The following is a 25628-nucleotide window of genomic DNA, read 5'->3' as shown; positions in this document are numbered from 1 at the left end:
GGGAAATAATGTGTTCAAGATACCCTCAGCTTATAATGCCTGGGTGTGTTCCAAAGAGAGATTCCTTGCCCTAAAATTTGTACTGTGGTTGGAATTCTAAATGGGACTGTGTGTTTACATGCTGATTTTGTGCCTGTAATGTCTTTGCTAACCAGAGTGGGTGATCAAATCTGGCAGACATTGTTGACAAACACTCAAAAGTTGATTTCTTTAAAACCCCTACCCTCAACAGAATGATCTTTGCTGTGCTTGAATAAAACTTGTTTAAACAGGAAAATCATTTGCAGAGGAGTATCTTAGCTCCTGAGCAATCAATTGCCCCAGGAACTTCCCAGTTCAAAAAAGTGTTCAAGGCCATGCAGCATGTAAATGTGACCTTTAAAGCAATTCACAACCCTGATCTTGCTGGGAAAGACCATGTTAAGCATCCTCATGCTGTCATCTGCTTGGAGCTGGCTCTGCTTCCATGTGAGGAAGACTGTGAGGAAATTGAAGGACCTGCATTAAGTTCCTCTATCTGGTGCATCTGAGTGCCACTGATGCCCCAACTATCATTGGAGCTGCCATCTCTTGACCCACAGTTCCCAATCTGCATTGTGAGAATGTGTATTCATCCCAGAAAGGAAGTTCACATGCAGAAAAATTAAGAGCAATTTTGGCACTCTCAAAATCCAGAGTTTTGTAGTATTTTTTATCTGTTGTTTTTATATTCCACCCTTCCTCCAATCAGCAGCACAAGATGGTAAACACTAACTAAATAAAACACAATAAAAACCCACAAAATCACTATTAATATTCTCCAGTGACTAACTACTGCTAATCTAATTCCAAGTAGAGACAAGGAGAGTTCACTCATCACAAACCATGTGCTTATTTCTTCCATTAAAAACTTAACAGTGCTTAACTTTGGCTGAATCACACCCCAAGACATTACATTACTCTAGCTGTGCCAATAGAAACAATAGTAGTATTTTACAAATGCTAAACAGCACTGCTGATTAAATTAATCTAACATCTTATAACTCTTCATCTAAAAGAGGTGTGAATGATATATCTAAAAAAAGAACCCAAATGCTACTATAAGATAGAAGTCAGCAGAACCCAAGGCATATGTCTCATTAAAGGAATGTATTTGAACAGTCTAGTTGCTAGACAATGTTAGGTCCATGGACATGACTATGGATTTTGGTTGATAGAATGATGAAATACCCCACAGGATCACAATTACCTTTTAAATGTTGTCATATACATGGTATATGCCTACAGAACACTCTACTTTCTAGCATCATCTATACCTCATCATATTTTGTTCAAATTTCAAAATTGCCTCACCTACGGCCTCCTGTGCTTGAATAGGAGGTGTTATTTCAGAAGGATCACTCATCCCATGCTTGTTTGCTGACAAAACTCGGAATACATATGATTTCCCTTCAGCAAGATCAAACACTGCATAGCGGGGAGATCTCACAGCCACTTGAGCATTGACCCTCTGCCAGGTTCCACTGCCAACAACAGACTATTTAAAATAATAATAATAAATGAGAGAGATCATTATTACTTTGCAAGAGTTGTACAAAAGGTCATCAAAATCCTTGAATTAATAAAATACAGGCACAAATCATTGTTTCTGGAAAGTCAGCTGTCTGCAATCTGGTTTGCTGTCTGTCTGATATGGGATCATGAAGCATAGATCCATGCTGCCAACTAGAACATAACATGAACTTTTTCTTTTATCTAAGTAGTTTGTCTAGGTGAAGCTTGACAGTAATCATATAATTTAAAAAGTAGAGGGATTGCATTTGTATGTTAAAAAATAATCTTGAGCCAGTGCTCCTCAAGCAGGGCTTATTGTTTCCAGAGTTTGGAAATTGTTTACAGCAATTTGAGACTGAACCACCTTGTGAGCATTGTTCCATCCTGATAATTGTATTATTATTATTTTACTGTCCTCGTGGTTCTTGAAAATTAAGTAGATTCCTTAGGCTGCCTGTAATCCTATATGTACATTCCTGGAAGTAAGCCCCACTGAACTCAGTATGACTTATTTCTGAGTAGGCATGTGTAGGATGACTTTGCTAGTGACCTGCACTGATTTTTCCTATTGCACCTAGTATTGTGGAGTAAGAGGCTCCTCTTTCTCCTATGTTAACAGAAAATAGGCCAGAAGGCATCAACATTTAGCTAAGGATTGATGGTATCTCAGCACACTCCTTAGTACAATCATGGAAAGGGGCATAACATCACCAAGAAAATGAGTTGGTGAATTTCCATTTGGGAAGCAGAAAAACTCTGGGCTAGATGTTACTCAAGACAACTTCAGTCACAGGTACACAGGAAGCTGCCTTATACCAAGTCATTTCATTAGCCCATCTAACTAAATATTGTGTACACTGACTGGGAGCAGCTCTCCAAGGTTTCAAGCAGGTCACTCCAAGCCCTACCTGGAGATGCTGGGGATTGAATCTAGGACCTTCTGCATGCATGTTGCTCCTTAGAGCAGTCTTCCCCAACTTGGTGTTCTCAGGATGTTGCGGACTACAATTCACATCAGCTCTAGCCATCACACAGTCTTACTGTGCTGGTCCTTAAGCTAATGTAACTAGTTAAGAGCTGATGTTCTCCCAGCAACAGTAGTAATGTGTCAAAAGCACAATGAGGAATGTAGGAAACTCCCTTATACTGAGTCAGGCCCTTGGTCCATCTAGCTCTTTGTAACAGAAAGACTAAGGTATAATAGTTTCTCAGTGGTGCCTACAACTCTGCTTTATTCTCATTTTAGACCAGAGCAACCAAGTGCTGGAAGAGCACTTCCCCCCCCCACATGTCTGCTTTTTCCCAATGCCCACTAAAAAATAAACGTAACAAAACATTCTGTTTCTGTGATCTATTCTATTTTATTGTTTTGCTTGCTGCAGCCAGGAAAATTATTTGAAATGAAATGGTTTTTGGCCATGAAATGCCTTACAGCTGAATGCAACTATACAGCACAGTACCTTCTCAATGAAATATGATAATGGCTCTTTGCCATGGGGAACAGGTGGATCCCAGCTGAGTACAACATATGTTTTGCTGGTTTCTGAAGCGTGTACATTGGTAGGAGGTCCTGGAATCTTAACATCGCCTAGGGGAGCAATCAACTCAGTAAGTGTTAAATGCCAGATTAACCTCCTGGGTCAGCGCTTATGCAAGAGCTTGTCTTTCTGAACTCCCTCACTAAAGTGCATTGCTTGGCTATTAAGGGCTATAATATCAGCTTTACAGTTTATTAAGATTGCTTCATTTCTATTTTGAGACAACCAAGCAAGCCAATTAAAAGTGAAGCATTGATTTTTCACAGCCAATGTAAAAAAAATTGGTAGGGGAAAAAATATGTGTATTTGTCTCACAAGATCTTTGTTTTACTTTGATCATGTCTGAATCACATTAATCTGCTGTACTAAATGGCTTGATAAAGTCTTCATGCTTTACACAGATGTGAGACAGGATTAATCAAAGACAGGAGCCCACCCCTGAAAAATGAGCAAAGAGGAAAATTCGCATAAAAGACAATTTAAATCTAAAGCAGTACAGGTAAAGCACTGAGGGGAAAGCATCATGGAAGAAATATCTCTTCTACGCCAGACAGGACAATGAGAACCAATAACACACACAGCATAGGAATGAAGAATTCCCTTAGTCTCTAGCCACCTTTGCTCTCAAATTGCCACCAAACAACAATTCAAGGTCTTGTAATTTGGGAAATGTCAGAGGTGATAGAGATCTTATTGTCTGCCTGCCTGGCTTAGATTGTCCAATCCATCCTTGGAACTCAGCACAAGTGTCTGGTATGGGTTCCACCTCATGCCGTGTCTTGTCCTAAAGGGTGCAACCAGTTATGGAGGATAAGTGAATGTTGCCAAAAAAAGTAACCACCACCTCATATTTTTCCTATAATGTCTAGTAATAAAGAATTGTGATGTGACATCATCACAATCTATGTTTTGATGCCTCTGCAAGTAGCTGCCAATAAAATGGAGGGGGGAAGGGGGCTCAGGGTACAATGAGATCGCATCACATAATTACTGGATATTACAGGACAGAGCAGATATCTGGGGGGGGGGAAGTCATGAATCCTTCATGGCCTGATTAGTTTTCTACCTGGATACCCCACTGTGAAAATAAAAGCTGCCTCACATTTTATGGAAATTATGCTTGCTGAGGATACCAATGATACCAATGTTATGCCAATGCTTACTGCAGCACACACGTAATGCTAACAGTGAGACCTTAAAGAACCATGAACATGCAGTGAAAAACTGCAGTCACATCAGGTCTCCCAGATACATGCATGGAACAGCATGAAAATGTGTTCCATTCACATTTTACATGTTTTTGCAAGAAACACTGGGATAAAACTACAAATGGCAAACACAATTGCCATGTGAAATGGGTAAGTTTACAGTACCCTATCAAAGTATTATAAAAAATATTTAACATTCTTTGTTAAGAGTTCCACAATATGCAGAAATATCAGCAATGATCCAAAGAAAAAAAGAGAAAGGAAAGGTCATCTGCTGCCTGCTGACCCATATCCATCCCAATTAGCAAATAACTTATGATGGGGGCCAGGGACATGAGTGATAACAAATGGCAAAAAGATGGGAGCAGTTTGCTAGATGTCCCTTCCTTCCCCAGATTGTCTGAAAAATGAAGAGGCTGAGTATAGTGACACTGACAGCTGAACCTAACAATACCTTTTTCCATTGGGTGGGTCATGGGAGTTTTAACTACAACCCCCATGATCCCCAGTGGAAAATGATGGTGGCATTTTTAAAGGAGCCGTCTCCACCACCTGCTAACTCACCTGGTCTCCAAGATGAGTTAGTTCCCCTCTTTGGGAATGGGGTGGTGGAGGGAATCAGACCCCTTCAAGCATCCAAAGGGAATGCTCAAATTATCTCATTCATTGTTAGGGTGAGCACAAGACTGCTTGCCCATCTCTACTGCATTATCCTTTTTTTTCTGGGTAAATGTCTCAAGATGACACCCCTCATTGTGACCATAGCTAGGAAGTCACTGGGGCGGCTGCTTTTACATGGTACGCGGGCATGTCTCACACCCAGTTTCTGGTTCCTTTTGGAACCCAACTCCTGAGACATCTGGCAGAAACAGTGGCTCCACCACATAGTGAAAAGAAGTCTAGAGTGACAGACAGCCTGAACTTCCAGTTCCAGTTCATGATTCTCTATGGGTACAGAAAGGCATTGCTCTGACCTTTAGTATCCCTGATGTGAAAACCCTATGCATTTTGCATTGGAAGTTAAGAGTAGGTAACCACTTCAGTTTTAGAACAGAAGGGCCAATAAGCACTGCAAGGATGTAATTCTAGCTTTTTCCCCATCTCTTTGGGCCCCACATTCAAAGAAGCAGAAAGCAGCTTATATTCAGTATAAACTGACTTGATCTGTAGCTCCCAGAGTAATGTGCATATCAGAATGAAGCTATCCATTGGATTTCACAGTTCTCTGTGCAAGTTCTTCACTCAAAAGCACATGTTGTCATGTATTTAATAATGAATATCCTCAGATAAAATAAATTTAGAAATGTGTATTTTAAGAAAAAATATGTCCAAAAATGTTTTTATATACATTTTGTGTGTGTGTGCGTGCACACACAAAGGATGGAACAGGCTCATGAGTGAACGCATATGAAAGTCACTATAGCATCCCTAGGATTTGAGGATTGCTGCTAAAAACATGCCCCCTAAGACTTTTTTCCCATGAAATGTCTGGAATAAACCATACTTCTAGCCCCTGGAGTTTTTCCCACTCTTTTTTGCTTGTCAATGCTGCTACCCCCATTTATGTCATTGATTTTATGGACCAAAAATAAATTGATCCATCCATTTCCTACTTCTGCTCTGGGAAGACATCTTGACACTGAAGGCATTTTGACACTATAGACTTATTCTAACAGCCTGAAATTATAGTTCAAGTGGAGTGGAGCAGGGAAAAACTACTAAGCACCTCAACAAATTAAAGTTCCCAGGATCCTTTGAGGGCAACCATGACAGCCAAAGTAGTAGTACAGATGTACCTCAATAGTGCTGCAACTGCTCACATACACAAGGCAACAGCAACCTATTTCCCCAGTATTCAAAACTGCAATCTTGCAAGAGCCCTTATTCTCAAGCTCTCTACCCACTTGACATTGTATATGCATATACAGGTGCAGGTGCATATATTAAAAGGCAAAAGGAAGGAGAATGCATGGGCAGAAAACACACAGAAGAAGAGCACAGAAAAACGGAAGGGCAGCCAGGGACAAGGAAATCAGAAGTAAACGCAGCAGAGGAACACTGGTGTAGATGTATGGAGACAAAATTACAGGCAACTAACATACCTTCAAGGTGATCTTGATAGATTACAATTTCTTTGCCTCCATCCAGATGAATAGCTGAAGAACAAAACAAGCTTTTATTCTTTATATTTAGTTCTGTGTGCTACTTGAATGCATTTGTACTTTCTGAAGATTACATTTAATCAAAAGCCACCATCACTTTTATGCACCACTATTCATTGTTGCCACTCAGTAGCATGATTGTTTACATATATGTTACAGTTGTAATTGCCATCATTCTAGTTTTATTAATCCAGATGCAGGCTGAGAGGACTAGATATTTTTGCCAAAAGTTCACAAGGAAATAAAGAACCTATTTTTAAAATGATGAAATTAATGGTCTGACTAAAAGTCATAATCTTATTCTGTCTTAAAACATGAGACGGTGGGATCATCCAATTAAACTGATAATTCAGAACAAACAAAAATGAAGTACCTCTTTAGAACCCATGGAATTGGTGCTGGTGGTTGCTGCTTAGACAAATGTCTTTTTATAAAGACTTAGAGGAACAAATGGAAGGTAGTTCTATCAGTGACTGGCTATTAAACATAATAGCTAAGAATGAAATTTCCGTGATTAGGAAAGTATACATACTATTACCGGATTTTAGGTGACAAGAATGAGAAAATATCCACCATGTCCTGTTTGTTAGTTGCTGTTAAAAACAGATGTGTGCTTGGTCTTAATTAGGCATTTTTTATGTCATCAGGACAGAACTAAAGAACAGCCTGCTGGATCAAGCCAATGGCCCATCTAGTCCAGCATCCTGTTCCCACAGTGGCCAACCAGATGCCTATAGAAAGCCTGCAAGCAGGTCCTCAGCTCAAGAGCACTCTCCCCACCTATGGTTTCCCAAGTACCTACTTAAATAGCTTGCATAGGTTGCAAGATGAAGAAGATGAATTAGACTGCTACAGAAAACCTTTTTTAATAAGGACATCAACTTTCCCAAGTGGATTAAAGTAATCACTGTGCAATGGGCCAACTTAATATGGAACTCTGATAGTGCATGGTGATAATTGCAACTACTAATTTATACAAAGCTGAAATTCTTCAAAATTAAATGTCTCTGTGTGGTGTAGTGGTTAAATTGTTGGACTACGAGCTGGGAGACCAGGGTTCGAATCCCCACACAGCCATGAAGCTCACTGGGTGACCTTGGGCCAGTCACTGCCTCTTAGCCTCAAAGGGAGGCAATGGTAAACCCCCTCTGAATACCGCTTACCATGAAAACCCCATTCATAGGGTCGCCCATAAGTCGGAATCGACTTGAAGGCAGTCCATTCCCAGTTGGTTATTGCTTTGCTGTATGTTAGATATAAACAAAACAAAGCAAAACCTCTTTAAAAACTCTAGAGAAATGAAAGCCACTCCAAACTGTCTGAGCAAGAATTTGATACCTCTTCATACTAAACAAATAAGGATCGTCCACAAAGAAATCTACAAACAATGCCAAATTGGCTATATTTTTAAGATGAAATAATCAGAGGGGTTTTAAAGGCTTTTAAGATGCAGTACAGGAGGGGAAGGCAGAAGAGAGTCCTGCTGATTATAGAAAACTACTCTGTCATATGCATAAGATATAATAGTTATTATATCTTAAAAGTGAATTCTAATATTGAAATAATACAAGTGAATACATGCAGCCCTTGAGCACAAATAAAATGGAGCCAACTTGAATTATAGTCTTCAACTTTTAATTCTAACAGCAAGAAAGTCAGGTATATCAGAACTAACACAAGGCCCATGTCCCCTTGTGTTATCATTAGCAAGTAAATATATTATCAGGGGGAAAAGAATACTAGACCCCTTTCTCCCCCCTGCCTGCCAAAAAGGAAATAAAATACTTCTTTCAAATATTAACTGGCAATGCAATTCACAGTATTTTTACTCAAGCAGAATGCAACTTACTCGTTAGTAAGAGTGTGTAGGGTTGCAGCTTGAATAAATACTGAATAATTCCTTCATTCACATGTTACTTACACTGTAACCTCTCCAAGTCAACAGGGTCAAGAGCTGCCACTGCATCAGAGATTCTAGATGGCCTGCTGATGCCAGCCTGGTTGACTGCCCTCACACGGAATACATAGGAACGTCCTTCAAACAATCCAGTCACTGGATATTTGCAGATTTTGACAGGAGCATCATTGCACTGAACCCAGTTTTGGGTACCCACTTCACATCTGGTTTTTAGAAAATGACAAAAAGATGAGGGAACAAAGCTTTCCAACATTTCACAACAAGCAGTTTATGCTGAAGATGAGATACTTCCCTGTGACTTGATCCCACATGGCTCCAGGACCATTTGACTAATATGGAATCACATGGAATTGGAAAATCCTCATATATGTTCTGGGGTTTTATGAGGATTGTTGTATACACACATGTTATTTATTGCCATACACATCTACACCTGAATGTGGATTGCCGTCAATTACTTTCGGAACACTGGGTGGCAAACAAGGTCCTACTGTAACTTATGGTACAAAGGGAGTGTAATGGTAACCTACTCTTGAGTAGGGTTTGGGGAGAAATTCGATTCACTTCACATTTAAAGGTGAATCTACCTAATTCACACTTTATGAAATAATATGTGAACCAAACTACAGGCATGCTTTAAAATTAGCATTTCCCCAAATTTTGCATTGTAGTTCTCCAGTCAAGTAATGTATACAAAAATGAATATACTGGAGTAAAGTGTGCATAAAAATGCTTCTATTAGGAAAAGCATACAATAATGCATTATATTAGGGAAAAGTGATTTGCAAAAATATGTGCATTAGGGAAAATTGCATACAAATGTGTATATTAGGATAACTTCGCACTAAAACGCTGATGATTTTCATGAAGACTTTAAAAGATTACAACTGATGTGGAAATCTGAAGAACTGAACTTAAGACTGGAAAAATGAGAAACTGAGAAAAACCAATATTGACAGAGTTGCTCATCGCTTCTTTTGAGAGTCACATATTATATAGATTGATTGAACATATCCTGCTGCACAAAGCAAAATGATTCACAAATCTATGTTGATTACCTGGTGCATGAAGCGTTATGTGGCAGCATCCCTGCATGTATGAATAAACTTTTCACAGATGATATTCCACAACAGAATTTTCAGGTCCCTCAGACATAGTGCTGTTCAATGGAGCTGGCACACATTCAGGTGTGAGTTACCAAGTACTGGGTATGTACATGTGTGAACCAGCTCAAACAGCCTTGGAACTGAGCCTAGAAACTTATTGTTTGGGGAGAAACCATCAACACCACACAGAAACATGAACAATAAAAGGGACCTGAATTATATTGCTCTAATTCACCATAGAAGGTAAAAACAATGTAACACTCCTTAACTGTTATTTGTGGATTTGATAAACAAAAGAAACAAAGACTAATTCCTGCTGGCACATACCTGTCCACAAAATAGCCAATAACTGGAGCTTCATGGGTTGTATTTGGTGGTTTCCAAGTAACAATAACATAATCTCTGTTAGCATCATAGCATTTTGCATCCATTGGTGCACCTGGTGCCCCCATTACCAGTGCATCAGCATCTAAAATCAAGGAAAAGTCCAGATTTAATGACATATGGGACATAATTCAGCTGATATTCTTAATTGGTGCCTACTTATGCAACCCTGAGCAATGTTTTTGTTAGTTTGCTGATGTGGATATAACACTCCATTTTGGTATATTTGTGTTTGCTGTATTTTTGACTATGTTATACCTATATCATGATTTCTTTCCTATTCTTGTGAGTTGCTTTGAGCATTATTTGGAAAATACACTTGTTGCTGGGTTTCACTTAAACTAGGGGTAAATTCAGCTGCATTAAAAAGAAGTTAAACCTCAAATCTGAAGAACTGATACTGCAATAGTAAGCCGTGTATCAATTCACGTAAAAAAGGAAGTTGTCTTTCACACTAAAATAGATCAAATTGTAATCTCATAGGGACTTCATATACAGAAAAAAGATGCCGTTCCAGAATATACATTGTGCATACAATGTGGAAAGTGTATGAAACAAAAAAATGGCATCACCATTTGGCTTTAAAGAATTCTCTGGATGACATCTAATCTGTTCAGCTATTGGTTCTTTGAAAATATTTTGTCTCATGATTCCTTTTCCCCAAAACTCCTGGGCTGGCCAAACAAAACATGGATTGGCTTTCCTTCACAAATGTCATAACTTCAATACCAAATGTTCACTTCTCCTTGGGGATTTTTTTTAATGAAAGCAAATATCACATTTTCAGCACCCATGTTGTCCTGAAGTCCCACCAGTTCAGAGATTCATTCATTGGTGAGTATGTATTAGAGCAGGTATGGAGAATCTGTGGCCCTCCAGATGTTGTTTGTCTCCAACTCCCATCAGTCTCAGTATGGCCCATAGTCAGGGAGTTATAGCCCAACAACATCTGGAGGGCCACAGGTCCCCTGCCCCTGTATTAAAGCCAGCCACTGTGAACATTCAGCTTTCCCCTTGCTGTGTCCTCCTTCTGCCATCATAATGGTTCTGAGGTAGAATTCTCCATTTATGTTTATGAGCAAAGAGTGAATAAATTGGAGAAGCAATAACAGCATGGCTCCAGCAAAGGGAGAAACAACCGAAAATCAAAGAGGTAGGAGGCTTTATGGGATAACATTAGTGCTTGTTTCACAGAGAGAAATTAAAAGGCTTTGCCCTCTCTTCCACACCCCAAACAATGGCATAGGAGTTTTCATGAATAAATCTCTGTATTTCTAAGGTTGTGATTCTGAGTGAACTTCCTAGGAAGTAAATTCAACTGAAATCAGTTATATTTTCAAGTAAATAAGTTTATCATTAGGAATAGAATGTCACAGAGTATGAATCAGCACAGTTCCATTGCTTTCAGTGGAGCACACTATGGATTTGTTCTGAAGTGTTTAACAGAATCTAAAAGGCTACATATACAGAAATGTGCTCTTTTAAAAGAAGGAATGTAAAATGGAGTTTCTGCCCCTATGGACATGTAACATATTCTGACTTGCAGGGGGAATTGTGAATTCAAATATGAGGTCGAATTGTGACCTTCATTCTATCTGAATGTATTAGTCTTCTTTTCATTTACACATGTGAATATCTTTGGCAAACCTTTTACTTTTCTCACTCAGGCATTATACAGACAGAGCTAAATTCTGTTAGGTGTGAACACTGTGGTGTGACCACGCAAGTGTTTCACCCAGTCTCTGTACAACAGCCACAACAACCATAACCACGGAAACTTAAGTGCCTCCAAGGGACATGTCTACTAACTACCATGGTGATGGCATCTGGTAAAAAGCAGACTACTGAGGTCTAATTTTTTCCCTGGATGATCAGACACAAAGAACAAAGCAGAATCATCCCATAAACAAAAGAACACCATACCTCTCACAAACAGAAATGCACTGTATTCACTCACTCCTCCTTTTGAAACTATACGTAAGGTATATAAGCCTTCATCATCCTTGTTCAGGTGGGTGAAGGACAGTGATGCTTCACCATCTCCAAAGAATGGCTTCGTCCATTTGGATTCTTTTATTAGTACATCTAGAAGAGATTGGCAATTAAGTACATGTTATCAGGTTAGCAATAATGATTGACTCCGATCCTTTTCTGTCCTGTATGAATCACTGAAACAGTTATTTTAGGACAAATGTATTCAGGAGTTCTACTTTTAAAGGACCACACTGTCAACCTTTACATTTATGCCACCTCCAATTATATAAAGTGTGTGCTCTATTTTTGTACTTCTCAAGACTGCCCCTTGGAGACCTAATGATTGCATGTCTCAATGCTGCCATTTTTAACTAATCAATTCACCTGGACACCCCCACCAACCCTTTTGAGGTGATTTCATAAAAACATAATCTAGAGAACGATTCAGTCAAAGTTAAGTATTATAAGATCTATTGATTTCAACAGCAATGAGTTAAGCACAGACTTTGCTCTCCCACAGAAATCAATAGGATTTAAATATGCTTAATTTAGCTGGATTGCACTCTACCCCCACCCCTCAAATTAAGAGTTATCACTCTATGTATGCACTTTTGATGCTTTTAGATAAACTTTTCTATCCAAGGTATGTGTCAGATTAAATTGGAGGAGGGAAAAATGACTTAAAGCCAGATTTCAGTTTAATCTGAAGTCTGCTATAAATACACACTTAATTTAAAATCTTATGGGCATTCCTGCTGAGCAGTGAATCAAATTAAGTTTGAGTTTCTCACAGGTAGAGGTTGTGACTCAAAATTAATGTAAATTAATCAGATTGACTAGTGCAATTAATGCAATGAAATGCATCGAATATTTTATCTTGGCTAAAGGAGTTACTACCTATTCTGGTTCCTGCCTCTTATCTTAGTAATTGATTTGTTACTTTTATTGGGACAGGGGAGGTGTTTAACTCCCTGAGAAATGTTCTGTGCAGATATATTCTAATCAATACAGTCTTGTTACAATGAAGATTCAAGTTCAGAGCTGTATATGAGTATTTCAGTATTAGTGAGTGAAAAAATACAAGATCTGTTTTAAAAAATTGTAAGCATAGTAGTTTGGAGAGTGACTATATCTACTAAACCAGTGTTTCCCAACTTGTGGGCCACCAGATGTTGTTGGACCACAATTCCCATCTTTCCTGACCACTGGCAATGCTGGCTGAGGCTGATGGGAGTTATGGTCCAACAAAACCTGGTGGCCCACTAGTTGGGAAAGGCTGTACTAAACAATCAAGTGGTCATAATGTCATTTGTTCCTGGTGCTGGGCCAGAGAGACAGAATGGGAATGTTGCTGATATACTGCCTGCCCCAGAGGCAGACGTGGTCTCAAAGGTGGTGGTGGAGAACTCCCATACCATAGTATTGGTGTAAAACTTTCACACCAAGGCCACCTTGAGGGGCCCAGCTCGGGACTTCATGATCTCTCTGACAAGCATGTGGCCATCTCAGTATATCATGTTGCAGGTCATACCCTTAATCTTCTTTTTCCAATAAAGCTAATAGTAGGTGGGTCCATCAGTAGAGGGGCTTCCAATAAGCCCTGTGTACAATGCATTGCAGTAATCCAAACCTCATACATCTGGGTAAGTATTCATATGGACACAAATGGGTGTTTTGCACTCAACTCTTCAACCTAATTCAGCTGCCAGGGCTGCACAAATGTAAACCCATCAAATAATCAGCAATATCACAGGCCAACACTGTTCAAGAGGAAAAGCAGCAGGAGGATTTAATATTGTGCTTCCTGTGTCCCTTTCCCAGCTGAACAGCTGATCATTGTGATTGCCAGTTGTCTGATTCCTGGCAGAGTTAGATCAGGCCCTTTTACCAATTATTTTGGAATGAAAATCTTGCTGTTTTAATTAGCAGCAAAAATTGGAAATGTGTTTCTTGTATTTCCAAAATATGTGAACCATACTGCAGGATCTGATTTTATTTATTTAATTAATTAATTTATATCCCGCCCTTCCTCCCAGAAGGAAACCAGATTTTTAATGCACACTGTATCCTCCAGAGTTTAAAAGACAATAAATGCTTTAAACTAGAGTAATTTGGAGCAAGCAGACAATTCCCATGGGTCTAATTAGGAAAAGTAAACTGCAGAAATCCACCTTATCATTCATATAATTAATTTTTAAAAGACGAAGGGGGAAAATTTAATACCAAGAAAAATGAAGCATGTACAAGAGAGTAAATGCAAACCCAGTGTTATCTATATTGAGAATGCAAAATCAGTGTTTGGGGGTTTTTTTTAGAAAAAAGTCATCAGTCCTTTAGTAGCATCCTTACCAAAACGGGTTTCTGTGTTGACTTTCTAGACTAATGCTATTAATAATACAATGTAGAGCCACTGAAATTTTGCAGGGGGACAGCAGTCACTTTCTGTGTCTGATGATCTTCAGGAAGTGAGGGATCTACCCAAGGACACCCACAGAGTACACTTCTGACTGATATCACAATACTATACCTCTTGACAAAATCAAAATCAATTTAAAGGCAGCCACATATTTCACCTAAAAAACTTACCATCTCTGTACCACTCAGCACGAGGTCGGAGACGATTCAGCTCTGGGGTGACCAGGAGACCACATCTGAGGACAAGTGTTTCCCCCTCCACACCAAAAGTGACACCAAACCGCTCCAAAAACTGAACATCAAAATGGGTATAGCACATGTCCAGGGGCAGAGGCACTGTACACAAAGCAAGAATGAAACTAGTGTGAAAGTATTGTGGTACAGGGATAAATAACAAGAAAGATAGATAAATCCTAGAAGCCCCATTGAATTCAATCGGGCTTACTCCCGGGTAAATGGAGATAGGACAGCAGCTTTAACATGAAACAGAAAGAACAGGAACTAGTTCTAAATTTGAAGTTAGACTCTGTTTTTCATCCACAGAGTTGGGTGGTGTGATAGTTGCATCACTGCCTGTTGCATGCAAGGTTTTTCAAGTTTTCAAAAACCTCCAAAACATATTTAACCACAGTTTAACCACAGTTGACTGAGATACAAAAATAAAAACAGAGCCTGGCTAGGAGTCCAGAGTCTGTGAGTTCAAATCCTTGCTCATGTCTCCTGGGTGTAAAGGGCCAGCTAAAGATCACCCCCACAGTGAGTGGCTCAGGGGTTACGTGCCCTGCCACCTGTGCAGCCATAGGCAAGCTGCGTAGTCCCAAGGAGCCCAGTGGCTCCCCAGCTGGCAGTTGCGGACCAGGAAGGGGCTGGCTTGTGCAGCTGTGGCAAGCTGAGCAGGCCCTAGCCAGCTGGGGAGGACTAGCCTCAGAGGGAGGCAATGGTAAACCTCCTCTGAATACCGCTTACCACGAACACCCTATTCATAGGGTCGCCATAAGTCGGGATCGACTTGAAGGCAGTCCATTTTTCCTTGTCCATACACCAAGAGCAATGACATCACATTCAGCTCTTCAGTTCATTGCATTCTACATGCTGCTGAAGATACTGACTATATTTTGTAGACTATTAAAATCATGCTGGGTTTCATGTGGGGGGGTGTTGTATGATTTTGGTTGGCTCAAATAATTTGATAAAAATTTAGGAATAATAATAATTTTTAAATAGGAATTGAGAATTCACAAAAGTCTATATTGTATCCATCCATCTTTTAATCCTCATGGCAACCCTCAGTCTACATTTGATATATCCTTGATTTTTTTGCCTATCTTCAGTCCACCCTCAAGAAGGGCTATAGTTCACTGGTGGAACACCACATGCTTTCCATGCAGAAGGTCCTGGATTCAATCCTCAGCATCTCCAAGTAGGGCTGGGAAAGACTCCTAGCAGAAGCCCTGGAGAATTGCTGCCAGTCAATGGCAACAATACTAAACTAGATGGACAAGTGGTCTGACTAAGGGCCCACCCATACCTAATCGCAAAATCCACATTTTCCATATTTGGTTGGTGGCCTTGAGATCCATACATATCCTGTTTGTGATCACATTATTGTAAAAACCTGATTATCAAGCATCCATACATGTGGGGGGTTGTCTAAATTCTTTAGCATTGGCCAGTCGCCTAAGTCCACCCCTTTCAGGGATTGGTCCAAAACAGTCATTTGCTTTTTGCATGCTATTCCAGAAGAGCACTAAAACGTGTATCTTTTTTTTCCATTCCCAAGCATATGCAGGTTTGTGGGTGTGCTATTGGGTGGGAGATGGGGGCTTGGCATATTAAAGAGGAACGCCCATGTACCTCCTATTGCAGGAAAGCCTGTTGCACAGCATCCAAGTGCACGGACATTAATCTGATTGATTATCAATACAGGAAAGCATATTGGTTTTTCAGTGGTATTTCTAATGCAGATTTGTGAACGCGAAAATCCGTACTACCCTGAAACGTCATATGGATGATAGTGAATTCTCAAACTGGGCAGAAGTAACAAGTGGGGTACCACAGGGCTCGGTCCTGGGCCCAGTGCTCTTCAACACTTTTATTTACGACTTGGATGAGGAGGTACAGAGCATGCTTATCAAATTTGCAGATGATACAAAATTGGAGGGGCATAGCTAATACCGTGGAAGACAGAAACAAAATTCAAAGGGACCTTGATAGGCTGGAGCATTGGGCTGAAAACAACAGAATGAAATTCAACAGGGATAAATGTAAAGTTCTACACTTAGGAAAAAGAAACCAAATGCAACGTTATAAGATGGGGGATACTTGGCTCAGCAATACGACATATGAGAAGGATTTTGGAATTGCCATTGATCACAAGCTGAATATGAGCCAACAGTGTGATGTGGCTGCAAAAAAGGCAAATGCTATATTAGGCTGCATTAACAGAAGTATAGTTTCCAAATCGCGTGAAGTATTAGTTCCCCTCTATTCAGCACTAGTTAGGCCTCATCTTGAATACTGCGTCCAGTTTTTTTTTATCATTAATTTTATTCAAATTTTCAAACACAAAACAAAACAAAACAAAAAAGAAACAAATCAAACAATAAAATAAAATGTTGACTTCCGATTTGTCACAGATCAGCCATAGGTCTATGATATATAACAAACCTGTCTCTTAACATATTACAAAATCACTTTCCTCCAGTAGTTATCTTAATTAATCATCAAATCTCATTAACATCGCTTTATTCTTTCCGCAAAAAGTCAAAGAGAGGTTTCCACTCCTTGAGAAATATATCCCTCAATTTTTCTCCAAATAAACATGTCAATTAATCCATCTCATCAAGTCTGCTAGGTCCAATAATTTCAATAGCCATTTTTCCATTATCAGTGTTAATTCCATCTTCCAACTTCCATCCTTGCACCCATAATAATCTTGCTGTCATAGTCATATAGTAAGAGTCTGATGGGAATTTCCTTCATCACAAATATTTCCTTGCCATCAATTCTGAATGTGTTGCTGAAATATTGTTGTAAGCTCATATCTCTGTTCCTCTTTTTTACGAAATGCACTAGCACATCTCTTGAGAGTTTTTCCATTGTCACATATCTGGAATTAATTCTATAAATTTTCTCTATTTCAAGTTCCATCAAATCACTCCAGTCCAGAAATTCCATCAAAACATTGATAGCTTTATCTCTGATATCTTCATCAATTTCTCCAGAGACAACGCCAAATTCCAAACAGTAATCTTTATCTCCAGGATCCACAAACTCCAAATATTTTTCCAGTTCCACACTTGATATATCTGTTCCAATCTCCAGGACTTGCATCCTCCCTTCAATTTTTGCCATAAAGTCCAAATCTTTTTCCAATTCCACATTTGATATATCTGACCAATCTCCAGAATTTGCTCCTTCCCTTTAATTTCTTTTTCATCTTCTATTGCTTGTCCATCTGCTTTTTTTCTCATATAATCCTTTATTTCTTTCAGCTCCTGTTTCACTTTACCAAATTCAGTTGCCATCTCTTGTCTACTCTGTCCCAGTTCTTGTTTCGTTATCTTAATCTCATCCATTATCTTCTGAAACATATCCAGAGGGGAAAACCCTTCCAGGGGTATATCCAGGGTCTCTGCCACTTCTTTGATTGTCATTCTTAAAGCCAAAAAAAAAAACCCTTCAAATTTCCAATATAGCCACAATTCCCAAGCAAAGAGTAATTTGCTTCTTTTTCCAGCAATAAGGGAGTTAATATTCCAGGCCTGTTGACATCATCTGGCCAGCACAGTTCTTATCTCCCGCACGTCCAAGAATGCAAAACAAATTTGGTTCACAGCGCCGAACAATTAGTAACATACACGAACAGCAGATTCGTCTAAAGAAAGTAGTCCAAGAAAAAGTAGTCCCAGACATATATCAATCAAATAATCATCTAAATCAGATTTTCTCTTCAGGTAAATTGCCCCTCATCCGTTTTAATCTTTATAGTTTCCAAATTCAGGCCAGCTTTTTGCCATAAAAAATAAGATAAGCTTTTTAAATTTTCTTTCCTCCTCCTTAATTCCTTGCATAAAAGAGAGAAGTGTAACTCACCCAGGTATCTTAATTGCTGATTCTTAAACAAATCTCTTTTACTGTAGTAATTTAAGCCAAATGATAAGATTAGACAGAAGAAAGCTCGCCCGTTGTGGATCGTTTAAAAGAAAAAACATCTCGCTTTTTTTCAGCCCAGCTTGTTGGAAGTCCTAACTCCGTCCTCGGCTGCTAGGTATGCCTTCTTATCCCAGGGAATTCCTGATCAATTCCAGCCACCGACAGCCCAACGAAGTTTCTGTGGATAATCTTCGATTCACCCTTGCCTGGGAGAACATTTATACCAGTCAAAGTTCCCTTTTGACTGATTTTAAACTGAAAAAAGCTTCCTCTGAGACAGAGCTCATCTCAGAGGCAGCCACAGGCGGAGCCATCCTTCCGGGAAGTCAATACTGCGTCCAGTTTTGGTCTCTGCACTTCAAGAAGGATGCAGACAAACTGGAACAGGTTCAGAGGAGGGCAACAAGGGTGAGCAGGGGACTGGAAACAAAGCCCTATGAGGAGAGACTGAAAGAACTGGGCATGTTTAGCCTGGAGAAGAGAAGACTGAGGGGAGATATGATAGCTGCATTGGATTCCTGCATTGTGCAGGGGGTTGGACTTGATGGCCTTATAGGCCCCTTCCAACTCTACTATTCTATGATTCTATGAATTAATGAGGATACAAAGTAATAACACTGCAGATTATACAGTAGTATGGGCCCTAAGGCAGCTTTCTATGTTACTCTGTAGGCCTTGTCAGTTCTGTGTCAGTTTCAAAGGAATATGAGCAATGCCTGGTTCAAAGCAATTTTCTTCAGGAAGCTAAAAGCAGTGTGGAAAAGAAGGGATGCATGTGGATAGTGTGACCTATCAGCCACTTTTTAAATAGTGTTGATAGCAAACAGAAATTGTTAGCCATCCCTTTTGTCCAAGAATGAAATCAAAGATTAACATATGCTTTGGGTATCCCATTATTGTCATCATCTGAGGTTCCATTCCACCTTTCTGGGAGGAAAATCAAGACAACAAAAACCACTAAATATATCCATCTGTATAGAAGCATAGCCCCAGTAAAACATTAAACAGAATACAGTTTCGACTTTTCCCCAAAAGGCTAAATGAGTTGACCATTTGGTAAGCTTGTTTGGGGAGAAAGTTCTACAAGGCCAGGGTACTGGTCAGAAGTTCCTGCTATTAGCCCCAGCAGATGTAATCTGGCATCCAAAACGAATCCCCTCCTAAAGTTCAAAGAGCTCATACTTATAGATGGGCACCTGAGGTATGCAGGCCCCAGTCTGTTTACAGCTCTGTAGGATAAAACTTACACTTTACATTGGCCCCAGTGGCACACCTGCAGCAAATTTTATAAAGATTTTTTTTGTGGGGCGAACATACTACTGAGGCTTCTGACACCCAAATAACTGCATCAAATTGTCAAGCGCACTTACAGTGATAAGGCAGAATTTCAGCTGGGTATGGCTCTTCGTCCCCTCGGTATCCTGGAAGAAAGTGACAAACAGTTGTGACACAAGCAGCTTAAGCATCATTGTATGTATTTCTGTTTGAAATGTCTCAATGACATACTTACTCCTTACAATAACAGCAGCATTGGTCGATGCCTGTCCGTGCACATTAGTTGCCACTGCAGTATAGGTAGCGGTGTCATCATAGTAAGCTCTAAATGGGGTAAGAGGGAGAGATGCAGCAACCTTGAACATAAGCCCACAAAAGTTATTAGCCTGAAAAAAACATTACTAGACTGCTGGGGGCTGGTAGAGGAGGAAGAGAAAGCTCAGTCCCTTCTCCACCAGCCTGCTGCATTTCCATGTGGGGAACAAAGAGGATGCTTTCCTCCTCTGGCACCCCTCTTGGTTTCTATGCTGAGCAAAGAGGGATGGAGTACTCCATCCTTGCTCCATTAGCCCACTCACTCACCTGTATGCAACAAAAAATGTAAATGTACTGCCTTCAAGTCGATACCAACTTATGGCGACCCTATGAATAGGGTGTTCATGAGGCTGAGAGGCAGTGACTGGTCCAAGGTCACCCAGTGTGCTTCATGGCTGTGTGGGGATTCAAACCCTGGTCTCCCAGGTCCTAGTCCAACACCTTAACCACTACAACCACCTGGTTGATTATGGCCACCAGGCAAGTTCTTAAATGCAAGCTGAGATACATTAATATAAAAATGTAGTGATTTACATTACATGAGGGAGGATAGTCTAGATGGCCTGCACAACTCATGACTCCCAAGCCAAGCTTACCAGCCATGGATCTTGAGCCAAGCACAGGCCCAGTGGATCTGTTTCTGTTGCCTGCCTGGGACAGCAAAAACAAGGATTTTGTCAAGCACCTGGCAGACCACAGTGGCTGTGTTTTGCTGCATGAGTCATGCTGTGCAGATCTTCTAGAGGTTATGTTTTCTTTTCTGACAGGTTGATCTCACTAGTGGCAGTTATAAAACAAAAAAATAATGTGAATTGCATGTTAGGGATGATTAGGAAAGGGATTGAAAATGAAACTGCCAATATTACAAAGCTGATATGCAAGTCCATGGTGAGATGACACTTGGAATACTGTGTACCTTTCTGGGTGCAGACAGAATCAAACTCTTTGGAATGTGTTTTGAAATTGCACTTCTGGTGAGCCTTAATGTCCTGTAAGAAACTTTTTTAAGAACGGTGATTGTGATACGCTTGAGAATATGTACTTGCATACTTTTGCGTAAAATCTAGTTATGTCCTAACCTAACATGAGGCAAACTTCCTCCTCAGTGTCAAGAGGGCACTACTTTGTAATTTCTGCTTCTTTAATGGTAAAGTATTAGATTTCCTCTCCAAAGATTAATGTTTGCTTTTACAGTTGCATCTGATTTGACAGACAAGAACTGATGTTGAGAGTTAGGATACCCAATGAGCTTTTTTGGTGTGCAGCATACCTTTTGCAAAAGAGACAAAAATGTCACATTTCTGCTTTGCATGACATAAATAGGAGGAGGAGGAGGAGGCAAGAAGAAAAAGAAAAGAAGACCTGTAATCAGGGCATTTACTTTGGTGTATGACATCACTGAAAGGTGGAATATTCACTACTTCATTTTGATAACTCACTTATGAGTGACAGTAAACCTTGGAATCACTTTAGTGATATGTAAGGATTATAGCTCCTCCTAGAGGCTGATCATCATTCATGCATTGCAAAAACTGAAGGCAAAGCCTTTGAATTAATAGTCACAGTGACCTGGAAATTGTGTTATATTACAAAAGTGCATTATAGTCATCATGACAACAGTGTGGTGGATGCAATAAATACTATTTATTTTATTATCCCAGTTTTTTTCCTAAGGAAACTCAAAGCAGCTAACAAGATTTCTTTTATTTGAGATTCATGCTCACTTCTGCTAAATGAGTGTGGCTTGCAAAGGGTAAACTATTCAAAACTGTTCTCAAAAAGACAAAACTGTTCTTTGATTCTTTGACTTCTATAAAGTTAAAATGACTGCCTTAAATACATATGGGTTGGATCCAAAGGTGGCTAATAACAGCCTAATTTAGAAGTGGGGAGGGAAACATTTTTACTGTTGCTATTGGTGGTTTTTTTTAATATAATAATAAATTTATTTATTGTTTAAGCCAATGGCCATAACAATGTGAATATCAGTATGAAACATCTGGTAAAACATACATATAAAACATATATGGGACATTAGAAATCTATCCCATGGTGCATAAATAAAACCCTAAGTTTTCAAGAACTAGTTAAAATAATTATAAAATGTTGGAGTTTATTTCGTTTTCCCATATATTTAGATTAAAAAGTGCTCAGGTGAATCCCCCTTTGTTGGTGGAGCTCATGTGTTTTAGGAAGGCCATTCTTATCTTCGCTGCGACTAATGCGAACAGGGCTACTTTGTAGGTGAGGAGTTTATCTTTGTCTGCCAGTAGCCATCTTACCTTCAGTTCATCTGACTGGCCTTCTAATAAAGACTGGAAGGGAGAGATGAACTTCAGCCTTGGTGATTCGTATAGAGTGCAGTGTAATATATAGTGCTCCATGCCTTCTATTTGTCCAGACAAAAACAACGCTCAGGGATAAGGAATAACTACTCCCTCAGCGGTGAAAATGGGAAAACTTAAAAGAGCTGGAAGTCCCGATAAGGGTGATAATTCGCTGCCCCCAAACACTAAACAAAGCAGAGTGGACAAATATTTTTGACCGAGGGAAACCTCCAATACTGGTATGGGAAATCATACAGTTGCAGTCTGGAACCGCTTTGACCCTTTGCTTATGGAAATGCTGGACCATAAACCCGAGTCAGGAGACAGAAAGGCAAGCAGCGTACTCTCGCCCCCCCTTCCACCATATGGGCAGAATCAGAAACAGAAGCTGACATCTGGGAAAGCCGACCTGTTGGCAGAGCAGGTACTATTGATCAGCCGGACAGTCCACTCCATATACAAATGGCTGAACAATATCATGGAAAAGTTGGACTGTCTCATTTCCCCACATCTGCATCTCACAATGCCTATCACCAGGAACAACAGGGGGAGTCCTCGTGCACAGTTCTCAAGAACTTACCAAAAGACAAGGAAACAAGCACTCCTCCGCCTTCAACCAGTTTGATACTAAGATCATGTGAAATCATTATCCACTTATTCCCCTACAAGGGACTTCTACCTAACTGGGACACAGGTGCCTGGGCTAAACAACACTTGTCACTTCTATTGAGGCTCCCCCCAGACTGATAAATCTAACCTCTATAAGGAGCCTTTTTAACAACGGACATATCCAGAAAATTCTTTTAATTTTTAACTCACGGAGAATCCCTGCATTGATTATGAGGAAGAAAAACCTGTTGCTATTGTTAAGCAGTTGGGTGCCAGAAACTTGCAGTGCTAAAGCATCATCACCACTATCTACATTTTCCACACCTCCATCCCAGATAGATCTCTGATCTCTCTGTGGAAATAGTAATACCCTTGCTAGTAATGGAAAAGCAGCTCACCAACTGACTATACCTATACTGTAACAGTTTGCTGATGCTGTTTTTCATATGACATAGAAAAGAAATATGGGTTATCTTGTTGGAGGACTATTTACAGATAAACCCTATTCAGGCATTAGCACTCTGCATGAAAGGATAACAAAGGGATGAGAAGGGGAGCCACACCCCCTACCAATCTCACCTCCATTGTCCATGTGTTGAGCATGGATGTCTGAGGGGAAGCATTCATGTATAGAAGTGTTGGGGCTCCCAACTGCATAGGTGCCTATGTGTGTAAACCTCTGTGTGCAACAGCATCTGTCTGGAGTTATGTAGCAAATGGTGTGCCATAGCACTCTGCCTTGGGTCCAGCAGCGCTACTGAATTATCCATTTATTACTTTGGGAAGGTGTGGTGCACTTATAAAACATTTAAACCTTTTTAAAAAAAACACAGTATGTTTTTAACCTTTTTTAAAGACGTCTTGGAAGTTTTAAAAAATGTTTTTAAAGATGTTTTGGTTTAATGTATTTCAAAGTCTGTTTTCATGATATTTAAAGTGTTTTTGGTGCTTTTGTTTGCCACCCTGGGCTCCTGCTGGGAGGAAGGGCAGGATATAAATCAAATAATAAATAATATAACATGTAAATGATATCAAAGGAGAGGCTGCAAGTAATTTAGAGGACAGGAACAATTCCAACCACCTTGGCAGAAGTAAATCAGATGAAATTCTATTTGTTGAAGAAATTCAATAAAGATTTGGACAATCTTTATTTACCATGGTGACATCTGATGGCTGAGGTTCTAGTTTGGGCAAGGGTAGAGAATCTTTTTAAGTCAACAAGGGCTACGTTCCCTCAGTGGAATGTGGTCTGGGGCAAACATACAAGTGGTGGGCAGGGTCAGGGCTGGTGACAGAACCTAAGCCAAAGATGGGTGGACACCCCCCTTTTTTTCTCTGCCACACCTATCTCACTCTCCCCCCACTTCTGTTTCCACATATACACACACTCATTGGGATTATGGGGGAAGGGGAGATTCAGCCCTTCCCTCCCAGCCAATCCCAATGAAGATAGCCAACTGACCCAAAATTAACCAGGCCGGGTTTTTTCTACTCAGTTAGCAAGTCTCCCAGCCATAGAAACATGTCAGTCACAACATATTCATTGTTGGGGAGTATAACTTTGAGGCTTCTGAGGGAAAGTTGGATACAATGACTCATAAGGTGCCTTACAGCTCTGAGGTTCTATGCATCTGTGATTATATAGACAGAGTGTCTCTGTCAGGGTTCAGCCCTGCCCAGACCTCAGGCATGAGGCCTCCGATAAGGACAGGGCCCTCCAGCAGATCCTGAGGAGCCATTGGATCTGGCCATCCCTCCCCCAGGACTGGAGGACCTTAGACCAGCTGGGTTCCTGGATGGCTCTCAGACCCTGGAGCAGAGGTATCTGTGAGCCAGGCAGGAACTTCAGAGCTGCCATCAAAATGCCAGGCTTGCTGATTGGGAGGGAGAAGCACTGAAAGCCAGGAAGGCTCCTTTATAAGCTGCCAGTCTGAGCTGAGCTCCCCTCCTAGCTTGAGTCTTCCTGACCTGAGGAAACTGACAGTATCTTCCTCAATTAATCAAAACAGAAAAGGAAAAGCTCTTCCGAAACAATCCATTCCCCTTGGAAAGAAGCTTCTGAGGTTTTTTTCTTCTCACATGACAGAGATGCAGCTATATGATGATTTTTTAAAACCATCTATACTGGGCCTCCACTATTTATGGCCCACCAACTAAATGGCTTCCCATCAGGGGCTTGTTAAACTTCCTGTTCTTACTGCCTGCCTGGAACTTTTAAGCAATGGGGACTGGCTGTAGATCACCTGGCTGTAGAGATGGGATCCAAGGTTGTTGCCATTTTAAATACATTAAAACAAAACAACTTTAAAAACATTGTTTTAAAAAAAGCTTTGAAGACATCTTAAAATAAACGGTTAAAAAATAGGCTGTGTTTTTTTTTTAAAAAAAGGGTTAAAAACATATTGAAAAGCAATTCCAACATAGATTCAACTTAAAAGGCTTGTTGAAAGAGGAAGGTCTTCAACAGGCACTGAAAAAATAATGGAGATAGTGCATGTCTAATATTTAAGGGTAGGGAGTTCCACAGGGTAGGTGTTGCCACACTAAAGGTTCATTTCCTTTGTTGTGCAGAAAGGACCTCCTGATAAGATGGTATTTTCAGGAGGCCCTCACCTGCAGAGCACAGTGATCAACTGGGTATATGATAAGACAGTCTTTCAGGTATCCTGGTCCCAAGTTGTATAGGGCTTTGTGCACCAAAACTAGAAC

General features: G+C 40.1%; 1 protein-coding gene across 1 annotated transcript in view; it reads right to left on the bottom strand.

The window, feature by feature from the left end:
* The window catches only part of MYOM2 (myomesin 2), a 132684-nt gene that overhangs the window by 69587 nt on the left and 37469 nt on the right, over window positions 1–25628 (bottom strand). Inside the window, exons 8-16 of the mRNA XM_061622899.1 lie at window positions 19904–19992; window positions 19764–19814; window positions 14410–14574; window positions 11773–11934; window positions 9793–9934; window positions 8363–8562; window positions 6382–6435; window positions 2994–3121; window positions 1333–1516 (exon numbers count right to left, since the gene is read on the bottom strand). Of these exons, the coding sequence (XP_061478883.1) occupies window positions 1333–1516; window positions 2994–3121; window positions 6382–6435; window positions 8363–8562; window positions 9793–9934; window positions 11773–11934; window positions 14410–14574; window positions 19764–19814; window positions 19904–19992 (1175 nt within the window). The remainder of the gene's footprint in view (window positions 1–1332; window positions 1517–2993; window positions 3122–6381; window positions 6436–8362; window positions 8563–9792; window positions 9935–11772; window positions 11935–14409; window positions 14575–19763; window positions 19815–19903; window positions 19993–25628) is intronic.

Source organism: Rhineura floridana, chromosome 4, assembly GCF_030035675.1.
Source record: "Rhineura floridana isolate rRhiFlo1 chromosome 4, rRhiFlo1.hap2, whole genome shotgun sequence".
NCBI classification, from domain to species: domain Eukaryota; kingdom Metazoa; phylum Chordata; class Lepidosauria; order Squamata; family Rhineuridae; genus Rhineura; species Rhineura floridana.
Note: the sequence above shows the minus strand (reverse complement) of the source record. Positions and strands in the feature narration are given on the sequence as shown.